Source organism: Plodia interpunctella, chromosome 21 (genome assembly GCF_027563975.2).
Source record: "Plodia interpunctella isolate USDA-ARS_2022_Savannah chromosome 21, ilPloInte3.2, whole genome shotgun sequence".
NCBI classification, from domain to species: domain Eukaryota; kingdom Metazoa; phylum Arthropoda; class Insecta; order Lepidoptera; family Pyralidae; genus Plodia; species Plodia interpunctella.
The window spans coordinates 3,848,696-3,864,799 of record NC_071314.1 but is presented as its reverse complement, the minus strand read 5'-3'; the positions used below and the strand labels follow the sequence as shown (position 1 = coordinate 3,864,799).

The 16,104-nt window shown below is 33.4% G+C and overlaps 1 protein-coding gene across 1 annotated transcript; it reads right to left on the bottom strand.

The window, feature by feature from the left end:
• Positions 1–5,434: 5,434 nt before the first annotated feature.
• LOC128679312 (apyrase-like) lies at positions 5,435–15,037 on the bottom strand. The gene is made up of 11 exons (XM_053761450.2): positions 14,844–15,037; positions 12,446–12,668; positions 11,969–12,166; positions 11,403–11,533; positions 10,309–10,459; positions 9,354–9,480; positions 8,705–8,862; positions 8,144–8,225; positions 7,532–7,690; positions 6,555–6,697; positions 5,435–5,734 (listed from the first exon to the last, which is right to left on the bottom strand). Exons 1-11 carry the CDS (start codon positions 14,951–14,953, stop codon positions 5,609–5,611), a joined length of 1,608 nt encoding a protein of 535 aa, XP_053617425.1. The 5' UTR covers positions 14,954–15,037; the 3' UTR covers positions 5,435–5,608.
• Positions 15,038–16,104: the final 1,067 nt, after the last annotated feature.

The following is a 16,104-nucleotide window of genomic DNA, read 5'->3' as shown; positions in this document are numbered from 1 at the left end:
TCACGCATGCGCCTCATTTGTATCGCCCGAACACATGCGCTGTGAAAATCACGATGAAAAATTAAAATTGGCATTGTTTTGTTAGGTACTTTCTTTGCTTATGAAAAATTAAGGGAAAACCACTTTCAGCCCGAGAAGTCAGAGGAAAAAGATGAGTGTTCTTTTTGCCAATCTTCATTGAAGCTAAGGGCAAAACAAAAATTAATGTTGGAAGAAATATATTTTTATTTTGTGAGTCTAAATCTAGAAAAGATTGGAACGGAAATTGAAAATACTCAGCTAAATGACTTTGAATTATTTATGGGCTTTTATATTCATTCAAATAATGTTGTTTACGGTTCTCCTCTTTCTTAAAACAGTTTTAAGTTGTAGTTTTTTACGCTGGATTATTTTTTGTGGATTAGGTACATATTTGAATTGAAATGAAATTTATGATATTAAGTAAGGACTATATTTAAAATTTGTTCCTCTTTCACAAAAAAGGCATAATTAATTCGACTTGATTCGCCTATACTTTTAGAACCGGCTGTCTGCCTGCCGTCAACTTTCTTTGGAGATGCTATTGTTGCCTATCGCCTGTCAAGGTATGTGTCCCTTAGTCGCCTTATACGACATCCACGGGAGAATTTGGAGTGATGCTAGGTCCCACATGCCACATATTAGGGCGAAGAGCAGAGGTTATCTTACGTCATAGAGACATGTAGGTATAACAATGTGGACATATACCTACATATCGTGAACTCATTTCGTTTATTTTCTCGAAAACCTCAAACCTTGATCTATCGGAATAGTCTTTAACTCCTACTTCCATAACAACAACGACTAGTATACTTAGTTATGTTATAACCAACCACTAACCACATAATTTATCATAGCTTCAGGTAGATAACCAGAAAACCACAAATGACTGAAAATAGCATTGTTTGCAGGAAGCCAAAGTGAAGAGAAGTGCAAATATTTGTAAGGTGTGTATCAAACACGAACGAGAAATGATTTCCCTCTTTTTTCAGAGTGAATACGGTGATAATACATCGCTGGAAGTGATAATTTTGCAGATATATTTATATATAAACTGCACATAACACGTTCATTATAAATAAATGCTTTAAAGAATCGATGGAGCTTGATACAAACATAATACTAAAGCAATATTTTATTTCGGCATGTGTAGGTATTAAATTTAATCATGTATTTTGACATTACCTTTGCATGAGAAGTCGATTTCTTGTCGGCCCCTTACCTAATTGATTATATTTCATAATCGATTAAGAATATATATTATATAATACAGAAATATGGTTGTTAGGTTGAAAAATAATAACTGAAACATTTTTATGACTTACATAACTGCTAGTCTCGCTACAATAGTTGTAGCACTATTGTAGCAAGACTATACTAGATAGGTCAATTGTGACTTTATGGCGGTGTAGGGGATACAATGAATGGCTATTCTATGAACACTTATTCGTTTTAGCCATATGTATCAAATACTTTAAAAAATAACAGAGCCGTCCCTTGGGCTCCGCTTCTTCGGGCTTCAGTTTCTTCCAGTGGAAGAACAGGAAAAACGCTCAGATGAGAGAGACACTTAAAAACAGAAACATTTTCGCATGTTCATAGTACCTTAACTTTTTAGTTTCGGCTATAATTTTATGATCGGCTGATTTCGGATTTGGCTGACGTCAGCCCTAAATTTCTGTCTATCAACTGAAAAAAGTATCGATTAGTCGCATCGTATGAAATCCACCAAAGTATATGAAGTGGCTACGACATTCCTCATTTTTGAGAAAAGTAAGAAAGTAAGTAAGTAAGTAACTAAGAGAAAACCGAAATAAGAAAAACCTACATTACGCGCGGTGTAGCGGACTGTATTTTTATAGATAGGTTCTGGTGTAGGTTCTACAAATAAAATGACTATTTAGAAGAAATAGAATAATTATTGAGACAAGAGTACATTCAAGCTCAAGGATACGAAGGTGAATGTTGACGTGTTCGTCGATCTCGGGTTTCTTCGGCATCGCTTGGCTCCCAGCGCGGTGGTGGGATCCGATCGCCGCCAATCAACGTATGGATGCATGTATATGCTTCCGCGTAATTTTTCGACAGGAACAGTTATTTTTCCCCACTACTAGTACTACTAATATGTATGTAGTAAGTAAGTAGATGAAGCGTGAAGAGGTAACAAACAAACTTACTTTCGCATTTGTAATAGATACTTAGATTAGGATCATAACTAGCGGCTGTCCCGACTTCGCTCGGGTAAAAACATAATTTTACACCTAAACTTCTCTTCCTCAGGAACCACACAATCTAATAGTGATAACCACATGAAAATCAGTGCAATAGTGAGTTTATCGCGGACAGACAGAAATTCCAGAGTACTTATATAATATGTGAAGATGTACCTTTTTGTTTGTCATATCTAGTAATTTATGATTGCGACAAAGTCGAGATTTTTCGGGTAAGCTACCGTTGTTTACGCTGTATCAAACGTAACGCAATTTGATCGCAGCCACAAACTGTTTGCCCGAACATCGACTGCTTTTCTCAACTACCTACCCGACGTCATAGCTAAGTGATGAACACAAACTAAACTACTGCTTTAAAATCGAAGATCTGGAATACCTGAATAAGAGTCATATAATAGTTCAGCTAAACTATAGAATTAAATTTCTCAATAGTTTTGACTCCTTACCAAAAAATGTTCGGCCACGCGAACGAAGTCGCAGGCATCAGCTAGTCTAAAATAAGAAGTCAGTAGTTCTTATTGTCAACTTTTCATTAAAACCTCTGAGACAAGAAATGTTCCCATTAGTTCTGTCCTGAATTCTAAATCGAACTAGTGAGAATGAAAATTCTCATTAGTTCTATGGTCGATTATTCTAATTAATTTTACATTTCAGAAAAACTGATCGTCAATATCAAATGTATTTAATTACCTACTTGACTGTTGTCGCCGTAATCAATTATAGGCGTAGCATCGCGTAATGTAGCGTTTCGCAACGAACCTAGGACGGTAGCCTTTTCCGGGACTCGCTGATATTTATATAGCTTAAACAAATTTTTGCGTAAGACGTTCTAGATAACTTTCTATGTGTTCTATATGGAAACAGATGCTACTATCTCTTGTGGAAATTTAACATTTTACAAAGTATAAAACAAAGTCGCTTCCCAATGTCTGTCGGTCCCTATGTATGCTACAGATCTCTGTAAAACAACGCAACGGATTTAAATGCGGGTTTTTTAAAACAGATAAGTAAGTTATGTGATTCCTGAGGATATATAATTTTAATTCATTTTAACGTATTAGGTTATAAACCTGTAATGTTAGATGTAAGATGTATGATAATAAATAATCATAAATAAATAATAATAATTTATTATGGTTTTACCCGAGCGAAGCCCGGGTGGGCAGCTAGTTTCTCTATATAATATGAGTGTGATAATAAAGTAATCCAAACTACAGAGTAATATTAACAGGATTAACGACCTTGGTCAAATGGTCTTGTCCCAAGACATTTCTTAAATTTCCAAATGAGATGTCCACGGAGGATTGAAGGGAAATGTCAAAGGACTTTCCGCGGTCCCGCATGTGTGTACTGAAACCATCTGAAACTTGTTCAAATGTAATCTGCTCGAAGCAAGTGTCTGGGCCCCGCGGGATGGCAAACGGAAATTTAGTTAGCTCCTATTTACATTAATGCCCTGGCATTCTGTTTGATGTCGCTTTTAAATAAATAAGGAAAATGTAATATTCCGTTTTTTTTTTGAATAATACGAATTGGGCGAACGTTTGATCACATGATAAAACACAGATCCTTTTTTTTAGGAAGATTGACAGATAATAAAGCATACATATGCTTTTTTACGGAAAGCAATTAAAAGTATCTACTGTAAAAGAAATGTAAAAAATCTGAAGTACAAGTAGACAACTGAAAATCAAGTAGACAATGTGTAACGAGAAAATACAATCATAATATCGGAATATTTTCATATAAAACCGGATAATCATGAAGATCACATAACTAGGTACGTAGATTATTACCTACATTAATTACGATGGTAGAAGAATATGGTACGGTAACCAAATATAGCCCAGCTTCTAAACATTTGTAATAATACATAGCAGTTCTAAAGATGTTCCTACCTTAGATATTTTACAAGAAGTTTATCTGGACACAGATTGTGAACAGATGGTGTGTTAGACGAAGCCCAGTAAAGTCTCATTATCATAATATTTAAATTTGAATATTTGGACGACCATTTTCCGGAAAAGATTTCACAGATTACATCTGTGGATCTTGATCTGTGGAAATATTATTTCTTGCCTCTTGCAAAATCGTTCCTTTTTCAATTAAAATTTTTAAAAAATAATGTAGTCAGTGGAAAAACTAATACATTTTTGAATTTTTAAGTCTTTTTATAATTTAAAAAAGTAAATATGAAAAGAAACAAGGAGACCGAAAAACAAATGAGTCTAAACAAATTCAAATTGCGTTTGTCCAAAACACGCAGAACTATAGAAATGTTACTATTGCCGATAACAAATTCTGTCAAGTTTGTTTTTAATTAAAATCATAAGGTATTCTAGAATCTAGATCGATTCATTGTGAATAATTCAAAGGCAATTTTAATTAAAGTCTGCATACTTAAATATTCACTTTGAATTCTTGCGGCGAGTAGAAATTTTAGTTTGATTAAATAATTATATCAAAGAGCATTTCTATTTCTTAGATACACATTTTATGTAAATAAAGTAAAAATAATAAATAAACGAAACGACGCTAATAAAAACACATTAATTTAGAAAAATCGTAAAATGAAACGTGCATAAATAAACTATATTCTCAGTATAAATAAAAGCTTGTTTGGTTAACAAATAAAACTAAATAATAACAAATTCAATCAAGATATGGTAAATTGTAATAAAATAATATTTATAAGTTGTATACTGTGGGCTGTTAGCCCATCGATACTTGTTCAAAATGTTTTTTAAATTTGAATGCGCCGTATGACACGCTCTCTCTATGAACATTCTGTACACTTTCAGTTTAGTATAGTTTAACTTTAACTATTTAGGGTGGGTTGCACCGTCAACTTTGACGTTAACTTTAACATGCGCAGAAAAACGTTAAGTACGTCATTATGTCAAAACGTCAGCGGCGGTTATTAACGTCTAATTTGACGGTGCAACTCACCCATAAGGCATTTAATGTCGTAAGTAGTTAAGATAATAATAACTTATAAATAGGAAGCCAACTAAGTATTTCAACTGAGATTTTTGTTCCAATAGTTCAACTAAGTAATTAAGCATTATTTGATGGTCAAGCTACCTACCTAGCTTGACCATTAACTAAATTATTACTATTGGAACAAAAATCTCACTAGCGCTTCGTTTGATCTAACCAGTTGTACTACGGGATTAAAAACACAGTTTTATTGTTTGCCTAATGTTTAATATTTGCTTTAAAGTTGAGTGAAATTGAATCTTATTGAGGTAGGTAAATTGAAAAACTATGGATTAACAATTATGCGGCATTATCATATTGAGTATTAGATTCGAAATTAACTCATTATATTCGATTTACGTGCATTATTATGTATGTAGTTAATTTATAACTGTCAGTCTGTTATCCAAATGTGGTGTTACTTGAGGTGACATTTTGATGTAATTTTCCAGTATTTCAGCATCTTTACCGATATATGTTACGTTTTTTCCGTGCTCCGCAAACATCTGAAAGGGTAAAATATATGTTTATTTAATAAAAAATTGAACGAACTAGATAACACCAGTACTTATGATCAATAGAAATATTTTCGACATTTGGGAAAAATTCTAATTTGACTTGATTGAAAACCACCACTTTACCCGCGGCTTTGCCCAAGTATACGTTCACCCCCCATGACCCCTGGGCCATGGGGGCCATGGCCATGGTTTATTGATAAAAAATATGTATAGGGGTTGATTGATAAAAAAATTATGTGTAGCCTATGTTTGAATGGGGGTGCGTGCATATTTACCTACACGCGTACAAAATTTCAACTAAATCGGTTCAACGCTTTAACCGTGAAATCGAAACAGACAGACAGACTTTCGCATTAGAAATATTAGTGTAGAAGTATGGATTTTAAACCATAAATAAAGTGAATTTCATACGCCAATAACCGTTAATATGCGAGCATGAGAGAATATAATTTAAGGTTATATGAGTTAATGCGAATATGAAAATGAATGTAATCACGGCCGTCTGTTTATTATACACACAGTCATGCTTTAAACTGTTAAGTCATCATGCCGGACGGCTACACTGGAGGTCCCGTGTTCGATCCCCGGTCAGGTCATGATGGAAAATTGTCTTTTTCAGATTGACCTGGGTCTTGGATGTTTATCTATATCTATACTTATATATATATATAAGTTTATTATATATTTATATAGTATCATTGAGTTAGTGTCCCATAACACTAGTTTCGAACTTACTTTGAAGCTAACTCAATCTGTGTGATTTGTCCATACATATTTTTTTATTTACTTATTTATTTTAGTTACCTACCTCAAATCCGTTTTTGCCTTTAGATAAAAAGTCCATAGTGATTACTTGGTAGTTTCGTTCAGGGTCCAAAGCTACATACTCAACTCCTTTTTTTATTGATACTTCAACTGTCTTCGTTACTGTATTTAAAGTGACTCGCATTCCTTCCAAAAATAAAAAAATACATGCAATGAAAACTTTTATACGTGCAGTCGACCGCATATCAAGTTATCCTGCATGGATCTTTATGCGGTAATAGAGACGGGTTTGCAAGAATTTAGGTAGCTTGATGTGCTGTCGACTATTTCAAATAAAAAGTGTATTATTTCGTCTCGTATGCAACTGAACACAATACCTACTTTTTACAAGTCAAATTAGTTGTTCTTATTATCACTTAATTCGTAATAAATTTATATACTACTGTAGGTCATAGGCCTTACACATATGATAATGAATAAATGGGTCGCAGTATTCACCTCGCCGTGAAATTTATCTCTAATGAACATATAATAATGAAGATCAATTGTTACCTAATTATTTATTTTATTCTCACTATACTAAGTGACCAAAAGGTGGTTTTAAAGTCAATTTCTTGAACTTTTTACAAAATTTATTTTTGGTAATAAATTACTATTATAATATTAAATAGTAACAAACAGGGTGGTGAGTGATCGAGGATTGTGTCACTATCTCTCGATTGATTTCGTAAGTTTTAAGCGAGAAAAAATTTCACCACAATCGAGAATCACTTTATCCATATATTCCGAGCTAGCACGCCTATGCTTTCCATATAACATTTTACATCACGCTATAGACTCAAAATAACAGCGTTGATACAATCAACAGCACATCAACCTACCCAAATTAATTGCAAATTCGTCGCTATCACCGCGCCATAGAAGTTCATTCGGGGTAACTTGATGTGCTGTTAACTGTCCATCGGCCCAACACTAAGAGGCATATTTCAATGTAATAACTTAATTCATTAACATAATTACCAGCCACTTGCGGCATCCAGGGCCCGTTGAAAGGTTTCGCCTCCCAATACATATCCATACAATGCGCCAATGCCTCCACTAAGTATCTTCCAGGTAAGGACAAGGTAACTAACTTATTGGTAAAGGGCAGAGCGTTTATTATTGCGCCACGGGTTATGTCTGAAACAAAATGGTTGACGTTTATGGAGACAACACTATAGTGAGTTTTCATCAGAAAGAACTGAGGTTAAAATATTTTATTTCGTGTAATCTTTTGTCTCCTGTTTATCTACATTTTACCTTTTCATCGCGAACGTCGGATTTATTGCACATTTCGCGAGCATCGTATATCTGCTTGTAAAGTGTGGCACTTAATGTTGCACATCCCTATTTGTTGTACTTTCGATTCACTATTCTTCGTGCTCCCCGGTACGACAACTGATATATTTGAATGTCGCAGTAAAAAAATTAGTTAAAAAAGTAGACACAGTTCGGTTAGTCATCTCGAAAGATAAATATTTTTTAAAACTAATGAGCTCTTTTTAATTTTAGTTAAACGTTAATAAGATTTATTAACGTTTATTTTTATTTTTGTATTCATTATATAAGTAAACAATAAACAATATAACTTACTTCCCCGGCTAAATGCGCCTCTGATCATATTTCGCAATAAAAATGTTACATGAGGTAGGTCAGACACATTCATCTGTTTTCCCTGAAAATGGAGACATGGCATTTTAATAAATAACTATAAATATACATAAATAAATGTATTATGATTGATATAAATATCGATCGATCTTAAATAAAAATACTACTAGTTGTTCGCCACAAACTTAGACCTCGCGAAAGAATTTTTTGACGAGTTTTTACAAAATTGTGAATATTTTAAAAACAACTTAACCGATTTTGATGCCCCACGAACTTAAAAAGTATATTGAGATTTACTATATACCTTTTAAATTTCATCAATATCAGACCAACGGTTCGAAAGTTACAAACATAAATACATACCTACAAAAAATGTATTTTTGCCCCAAGAAACATGATAGACCTCGCTCGCTTCGCTCGCTCGCTCAATTACGATTGTTGTGTAAATAAATAAATGATGAAATTTTGTATTAAAAAAAAAAACAAAATATGATATGTATACGATATACATATTATGATGTGAACACGTCCTCTAATACCTACTGCATACAAGAATGAATCCGCTATAAGATTTCCGAGCTCGCACTCCTTTGCGCCACACATCGTGCCGAGAAAGTCGGCATCAGCTGTCCCTATCACTTCATCGACGAGACTGTGGACATAGTCCGTATACGGTTGCATCAATGATTTCATTTCTGCATCTGTAATATGTTTTCATTATGTCTATATCCTACTACTCTCTTTGGTACACGGGTAGAATAATAGCTGGAATAACACGTAGGATACTTTTTATCCCGAAATTCCCACGGTATAGAAGCCCTACGGCGCAGCTAGTGTTAGATTTATCTTTAGTTAATTATAAGATATTGACCATTTGCAATGTCATCCAAAATAAATAATTTTTAATGTGTCTTTTGATTCCCAATTAATGAGAACAGGCAACGAAGAAGTTTAAATTTATTAATTCCTGCTTTACACTATTTGTGGTGCTCAAAAAACCACTAATACAATTCTAGCTGTTTATGTCCACGATTTTAGTCTATGTTCAATTTCGAGACATTAACTTTAATAACATCTTTTTCAAATTTTATGAAAATAGGCCCAGCGTTTTAGCCATAAAAACTTGATAGACAGACAGATTTTAACAATTATAGGTAAATTATTAGTATTATGTATGAATTATCTATATTACCCTCTGCAATTGACCTGTTCAGGTAAACTGGCTCGCCGTCATATGATACCATTTCTCCTGTTTTGTCGAAATACACTGTTGTATTTCCTAAGTATTTTGTAAATGCCGATGCTGTCACGATGACTACCTGAAAAATTATATGTTCAGTTTCATTACCTAGTTTCTTTTTATTATACTGTTCTATTCTCCACCTAGACATAGGCAAAATCATCGTTTTGGCGAACGATGAAGCCATAAGACAAGAACAGAAGAATAATAGTTTAATAAAACTATTTCCATATGGAAATGATACTGCGTAAGGACGTATATTTATATAATGTTCTTGAGTTACCCTGATTGTTAATATACTTATAGTAGCCAACTATAGAAAACCAAAACTCAAAATCTTTTAAAATGTCCTATTAGTATTTTTAATTTAGATGGTTAAATTTGGTTAATTTTGAGAGTAACTGAAGCCTGATTTTATTCTAAAAACAAATTTACATTTCTGAATTTATACTCTTTTCCCAACTTACTGAATTAATAATTTCTACTTAACTTACGTTTCCTTAATAAGTGAGACGTTTAATTTTCTGATTACATAATGAGTTTGATTACATAATGAGCTCAATCAATGCTAGCTCAATCAACCTTGCACATCTTAAATTTTTTGTGTATAACCGTGTATAAGTTCCATACTGAAAATTGATTCATCACACATACATCATACAAATCAAGGACTCAAGGCAAAATCAACCCATAAATGTGAATCTGAGTATGCTTGTCACCGACATTATCTTCCCAAGCAATCTTATTATACTTTAAACACAGTTAAAAGTACTAAAAAGGACATAGTTTGCCTTTAATACGAAAAAAGTACTTACTATTCCCGTGGGAAATGTATGCAGAAGAAGCCACAAAAGTTGTTGTTGTTGTTTTGTTAGTTGAAATTGGAAGAGATTTTTATTCTACTTACATTATGATTAGGATTTTTAAAACTCTTTTCGATGATTGGGTAAGGCCCCGATATATTCTCCCCACTAGGCGGATCTCCATTCCAGAGAAGACTGTGTGTATGACCTCCCACTATAATATCTATGTTTTCTCCTACTTCATTTGCTATTTTCCTGAAAATCAAAATTGCATTTTTATGTTGGGTGAGCATTATATAATAGCCATTTAAACGTCCCCACTGCTGAGGTACAGGCCTTTATGAATGGAAAAGGAGTATGGGCCATGACCCACCACTAGGGCCCATTGCGGATTTGCGGATTTTAACGACTGCAAATACAATCAGGACCAACGGCTTAACGTGCCTTCCGAAGAACGGAGGAGCTCAAGATAATACCATTTTGGACACCCATCCAATGACCAACCATTGTGAAAGTGACTATCACTATCCGAGCGCGCTAACGACTGCACAATTGAGCCCCTCATAATAGATAAGATTTACATAATAATATGTTATTTCACAACGTTTTTAATAAATTTATTTTCTACTGTTTCATTTGTTAACATTCTATGAATATTTCTGCAACCAAATATTTTCTCGTACATTTTAATGTTTGTGCAAATTTAAATGGCAATTAACTATAATAAGCAATTAACTATAATTTTTTAAGTCTTCACATTTAAAGTATAAAAACGAATCTGGCGTAGTCGGCTAGTCTTCGCCTTCTGCATGTATTTAGCTAACTTGAATTCTTGCGAAATTACAACCAATTTAAATGCAAAGACGGTAACCATTAGCCTCTATATTTTCCAATAAAGATGTGGCACTATAAACTAAGGCTGGCTTTCCGCGGATAATAGAAATGGGAAAAATATGAAAATCACTGAGAATATAAAAATATAGATTTACTTTTAATTCTTGTTGCTGCTTTAGTTAAAAACTCAAACGGCGGGCGATGTCCAATGGATCAGAGTCGAAAATTGTCATACCTACATAAATAGTTGTATTTTGATTCAGATAAAATTTTTCGACTAAAATTCAATTATAGTGCCAATTTTAAATTATAGTGTATTTGTTATAGTAAGTACCTATAAAGTTCCTCAATTTCTACAACTCACCTATCTACATCTAAACCACAATGTGATAATACTATGATAATATCCACCCCCTCGTCTGTCAGTAGTTTGGCTTCTTTTCTAGCCGTTTCTACTGGATCCAAAAATATCACATTGTGTGAATTCGATGATGACTGCAAAATAAAAAAATATATAAATAAAAAAATATACAGAAAAAAATAAGGTTATGTACTTATTCATCGTGAAAAACAATACAATGATGTATCTAGAAAGCTACATTACTCTGTAAAGCCTGTATCGCAATCAATAAGATTAACAAAATATTTGTTCGGCTATATGAAGGTCAAAGCACATTTCTACCACATCGCTCCCACCCGTCACGAAAACGTTCATTGAAAAGTGAGCTCTAGAACATTATCTGTAGACATACTTTACATTGATAAATCTAGATCTGACAACGAGCAGTCTGCCATTTTTTGTCAATTAGGCATATCTAGACGCTTTAAAGATAGTTTTTCAGTAAATGACATCACGGGTGGGAGTGGTGCTTCATCGCCTCTATTATTTTACCCGTATTTTTATGAATCATTTGATTCGATTTTACATACGGCAGTGGCTGTAGTGATAAGTCCTATGATTCCAATTTTCCTTCCTTTTCTTTCAATTACTATATGCGGCTTATAAAGTCCGTTTAAAGAAGGTTCTTCACTTGTATCCATATTGGCTGCTAGCACGGGGGCTCGGAGTGCTGCAAGGTACGGCGCTAGGCCCACCGGCCCATCATCATACTCATGGTTACCAATTGCCTGTAATATTTTAAGTTTGTGATCATTATTTTTTGCCGGGTACTTGTTATAAACTAGACATTTGAACAGGGATACGGAAAGATTTAACTAGAAAAAGAAATCCTTTATTACCTATATGATGGAGATAGGAATAATACAAAGTTATACTTGTTGAATGTTTAACACATAACAAGAGAAAACAAACACAAACCTATGTTTTATGACTTTTTTGGTATGTCTAATGACCCACGATCCTATGTTAGGCTACTTTTAGCAACAACTAGTATACAATAAACTTACATGTGCATCATTAGGCAGCATATTAATAAACTTTTGCGTCACATTCCACTTCATGAGCGTGTACCAATACGTGCCTTGAAATACATCGCCAGCATTTAACACAAGAGCGTCTGGTTTCTCTTTTAGTAACGTTTGGACTTCGTGGTATAATCGGGCGAAGCCACCTAAACAATCGGTGTTGTTTGATGTGCATACAGGATATAAAAGTGCAGTCTCCTCGAATCTATAAAAGCAAATAAGACAAATGTTCTTATCACGTTCGGATGATTATTTTGATAAATACATTGTGGGTTCTTTCGTGTCATCTAAATGACGAAATAACGTCATAATATTACACATAATAGGTACCTTCTAAATAGAAAATCGACAATAATTTATTTAAAATTATTCATCACAGGTCACATGTGAAAATAGTATTTCTTACTGCTTCTTAATGTTGAATCCTTGCCCTTTCAAGCCTCACGTGATTCAGAAACTTAGAATGTACACTTAACTACAAGAAAATGCAATTAGCTAATAATTGTGATTTAGAATCATATAAAAAGAATGTAAGTAATTCATTTATCAAACAATAGTGTTATTATACCTTTCACTGAGAGAAAGTATCTTACACAGAGAAACTTGTATGATTTCAGTGAGGTAGGTACCTATGTCTCTGTTTCATTTGAGCGTTTTCCCAGTTGCTTCTGCAGCCAAAGAGCATCGGAGCCTAGGGTCCGCTATCCTACTTTTTCGGCCAGGTTTATATCGTTATCCTATCCTAGTCGAATTATTCTAATCTATAAAATACTATAGAGAGAAAAAGAGTTGACGTGTTAAAGGAATCTAGTGTCATCGTTTGTTTATTTTAATTTTTATATTGATTATATTCATGTAGATTCGGTTTTTTTAAAATTACATCTTAAGGATTCGAGCGCAACGTAAATTGTTATCATTAAATGAAATTTAATAAGCTGTATATATAAGCTGTCTATATAAGCTGCCTATATATATATAAGTAACATGAAACTTGCAAGTTATTTTTGATCCATTTCTTGGTTTCTGATTGAACCTATTAAAAAGGTCGCTAGATGTAAGATGCCATTAGGCGAATTGAAAAAAAATTATATTAACCACTTGGCAATGTAAATCTAAGTACTTAATAACAACATACATTAATAAAAACATACGCATACATAAAATGTACTATATATCTTTAATAATATCAGAGAGTTGAACGCGTGTAAAATTTCGAAAATATTCTCATTAAAATAATGATTTAGATGACGTGTCAAACTAAACAATAATCGATAAAATCAAATCACAGTAGCTATAAATCAATCGCGAGTAACATCACGTGTATCAAGATAAACTCGCATCAAGTAATCATTGAGATAACTGGTTAGCTCATTCTAAACATTGTTTTAAAATAATATCTCCGTTATTTTCATGTTAAGTTCTCACGGTGCGATTAGATGTATTTATTCTGAAAGACTACCACGGAACATAGGTACACATAGCGTACTTTTCCCATAACGTGTATGCATCGTGTAAAAAAAAAAGAAAAAACGTGTGGACCCAATGACGTGCTGTGTGTTTTATGTTTCATGATAGACCCCCAACGTCAGATTTTTTTCTATCGGACCCTCGCTGGCTTGTTGCACCTTCTTATCAGGCTAACGGAGGCGCATCTTTTGACGCCTCACACCGAACCGTGTGAGGTAGAAAGAGTAAGTATATCACAGATAGCACCTGTGACTCTCATCACCGCATATTCCTGCCGCATTCGGCCAGGGTCAAAATAACTAAACTTGGAATTTTGAAACTTTGACGACCAGTGTATTCCTATTCTAGGGAAGAACCACGGAGAACCACACGCAACGAGATAATAATCATATTATCTCGTTGCGTGTGGTTCTCCGTGGTTGACCAAATAACAATATATATATAATACCAACCAGTGGTTGAAAAATACCAATATATAAACAGTTCGTTCTGTATTTAGTCGGTCAGTTATACCTTGATAGGTATATATATAGGTATACATATTGGATTTTTCCAGAGTAATATATGAAACCTAATGAATATTAAACCTAATTACTTTTTTTTTTAACTAGCGGCCCGTCCCAGCTTCGCTGGGATAAAACCATACTTAATTGTACGTCCAAAACTTCCTCAGGAATCACATTATCTATTTATGAAAAACATTACAAAAATCCGTCTTGTAGTTTTTCAGTTTATCTACTACAGACAAACAGTCGCGACAGGGGAACTTCTTTTTATAATACGTAAGGATGTATTCCTAAGGAATAAGGTCCAAAAGTATGACTAGAATTATGCAGCCGACCGTACAGTAAAAATGTATATGTATATGTACAGAGATATGAATACTCCACATAAAAAAAAATTAGATACGAACCTCGCATGGAAATCATTATAATGTATTATGTCCACTTTGTACAAATCATTTATAACACCACAATAAATCTCACTCAATAATAAACTTAACAAAAACAGACTGACGTTCATTTTATCTAAAAAAAAAAAACAATAAGATCAAGTTATTTTAAATCACATGATTGATCGTCAGACTAACTTCAAAGTTAGAGTCACACTGAGTTATAAACACCAAACACTGACTTTATCATTATAATGATCAGTTGAATGAAAAGGATTGTCGATTAGGAAAAATGAATCTTAATACGTTAAAATTAAGGTTGATAATAATAATATAATTGTTCGTCTTGTCTTACTACTAAACTATGAATATGAAGAAACGAATTAAGTAAGAAAAAAAATATTAATTTAAAGTATACATACATAGGTACCTACATGTCAAATGTTTTAAACTTATATGTTTCTGATTCCAGTGAGTACGTGATAAACTCGAATAAACTTTTTGTGATCGTTCGATAGTACAGAGCGTTCTTCATTATTTATACCAGATAACTTAAGTTTGTCTAGGATTTTTAGATGTTTGTTAGTATACAGTATTACGTCTTTATCCCTTACGAGGTAGACAGAGCCACATATTATTAATACTTAGAACCAGGAATTGACGAGACTCGAAGGCTACGTTTAGTTGTATGGTGGGCTTATGTTGGAATTGAGATTGTAATCATATTCCAACTTTATTAAAGACAATACAGGATACGAACGAGTTCATGGAGGATGGGGTTTTGGTGAAATTAATTAGGAAGGAAAGACTTTTCTACAATCTGCTCAGGCTTACGATCTGCTAATAGTAAACACATTCTTCCAAAAACGTGATACTTATAACATATAAAAGTGGAAATCACAAAACGCAAATCATTTTTTAGTTCAGAGAAATAAAATAGGATCAATAATAGACTGTAAAGTGTTACCAGGGGAGGCTCTAGTATCACAACATAAATTGCTTCTATTAGAAACAAAACTCAAAGTTAATTTCACAAAAAGACAACCAAAACCTCCTCCAAAATCAAAAATTAAATGGCATTTATTAAATAAAATAGATTTAGCAGAAAAATTCCAGGAAAAATTAACAGATAAAATTGTAGAGTTAAGCAATATAACAGAGAAAATAGTAAATGAATGTTGGAATGAAATCACTTGTGTTATTAAAAATATAGGCAGAGAGGTGTTAGGTGAGTCTAGAGTAGTAAGAGAAAAATAGATACTTGGTGGTGGAATGAGGAAGT

Excerpts from the sequence above, each read along its gene's own strand:
- LOC128679312 (XM_053761450.2), bottom strand. The coding sequence starts at position 14,953 with ATGAACGTCAGTCTGTTTTTGTTAAGTTTATTATTGAGTGAGATTTAT. Across the intron at positions 12,669-14,843 it reads TATAATGATTTCCATGCGAG|ATTCGAGGAGACTGCACTTT; the intron begins GTTCGTATCTAA and ends TTGCTTTTATAG. Across the intron at positions 6,698-7,531 it reads CTGGATGCCGCAAGTGGCTG|GAATGCGAGTCACTTTAAAT; the intron begins GTAATTATGTTA and ends TATTTTTGGAAG.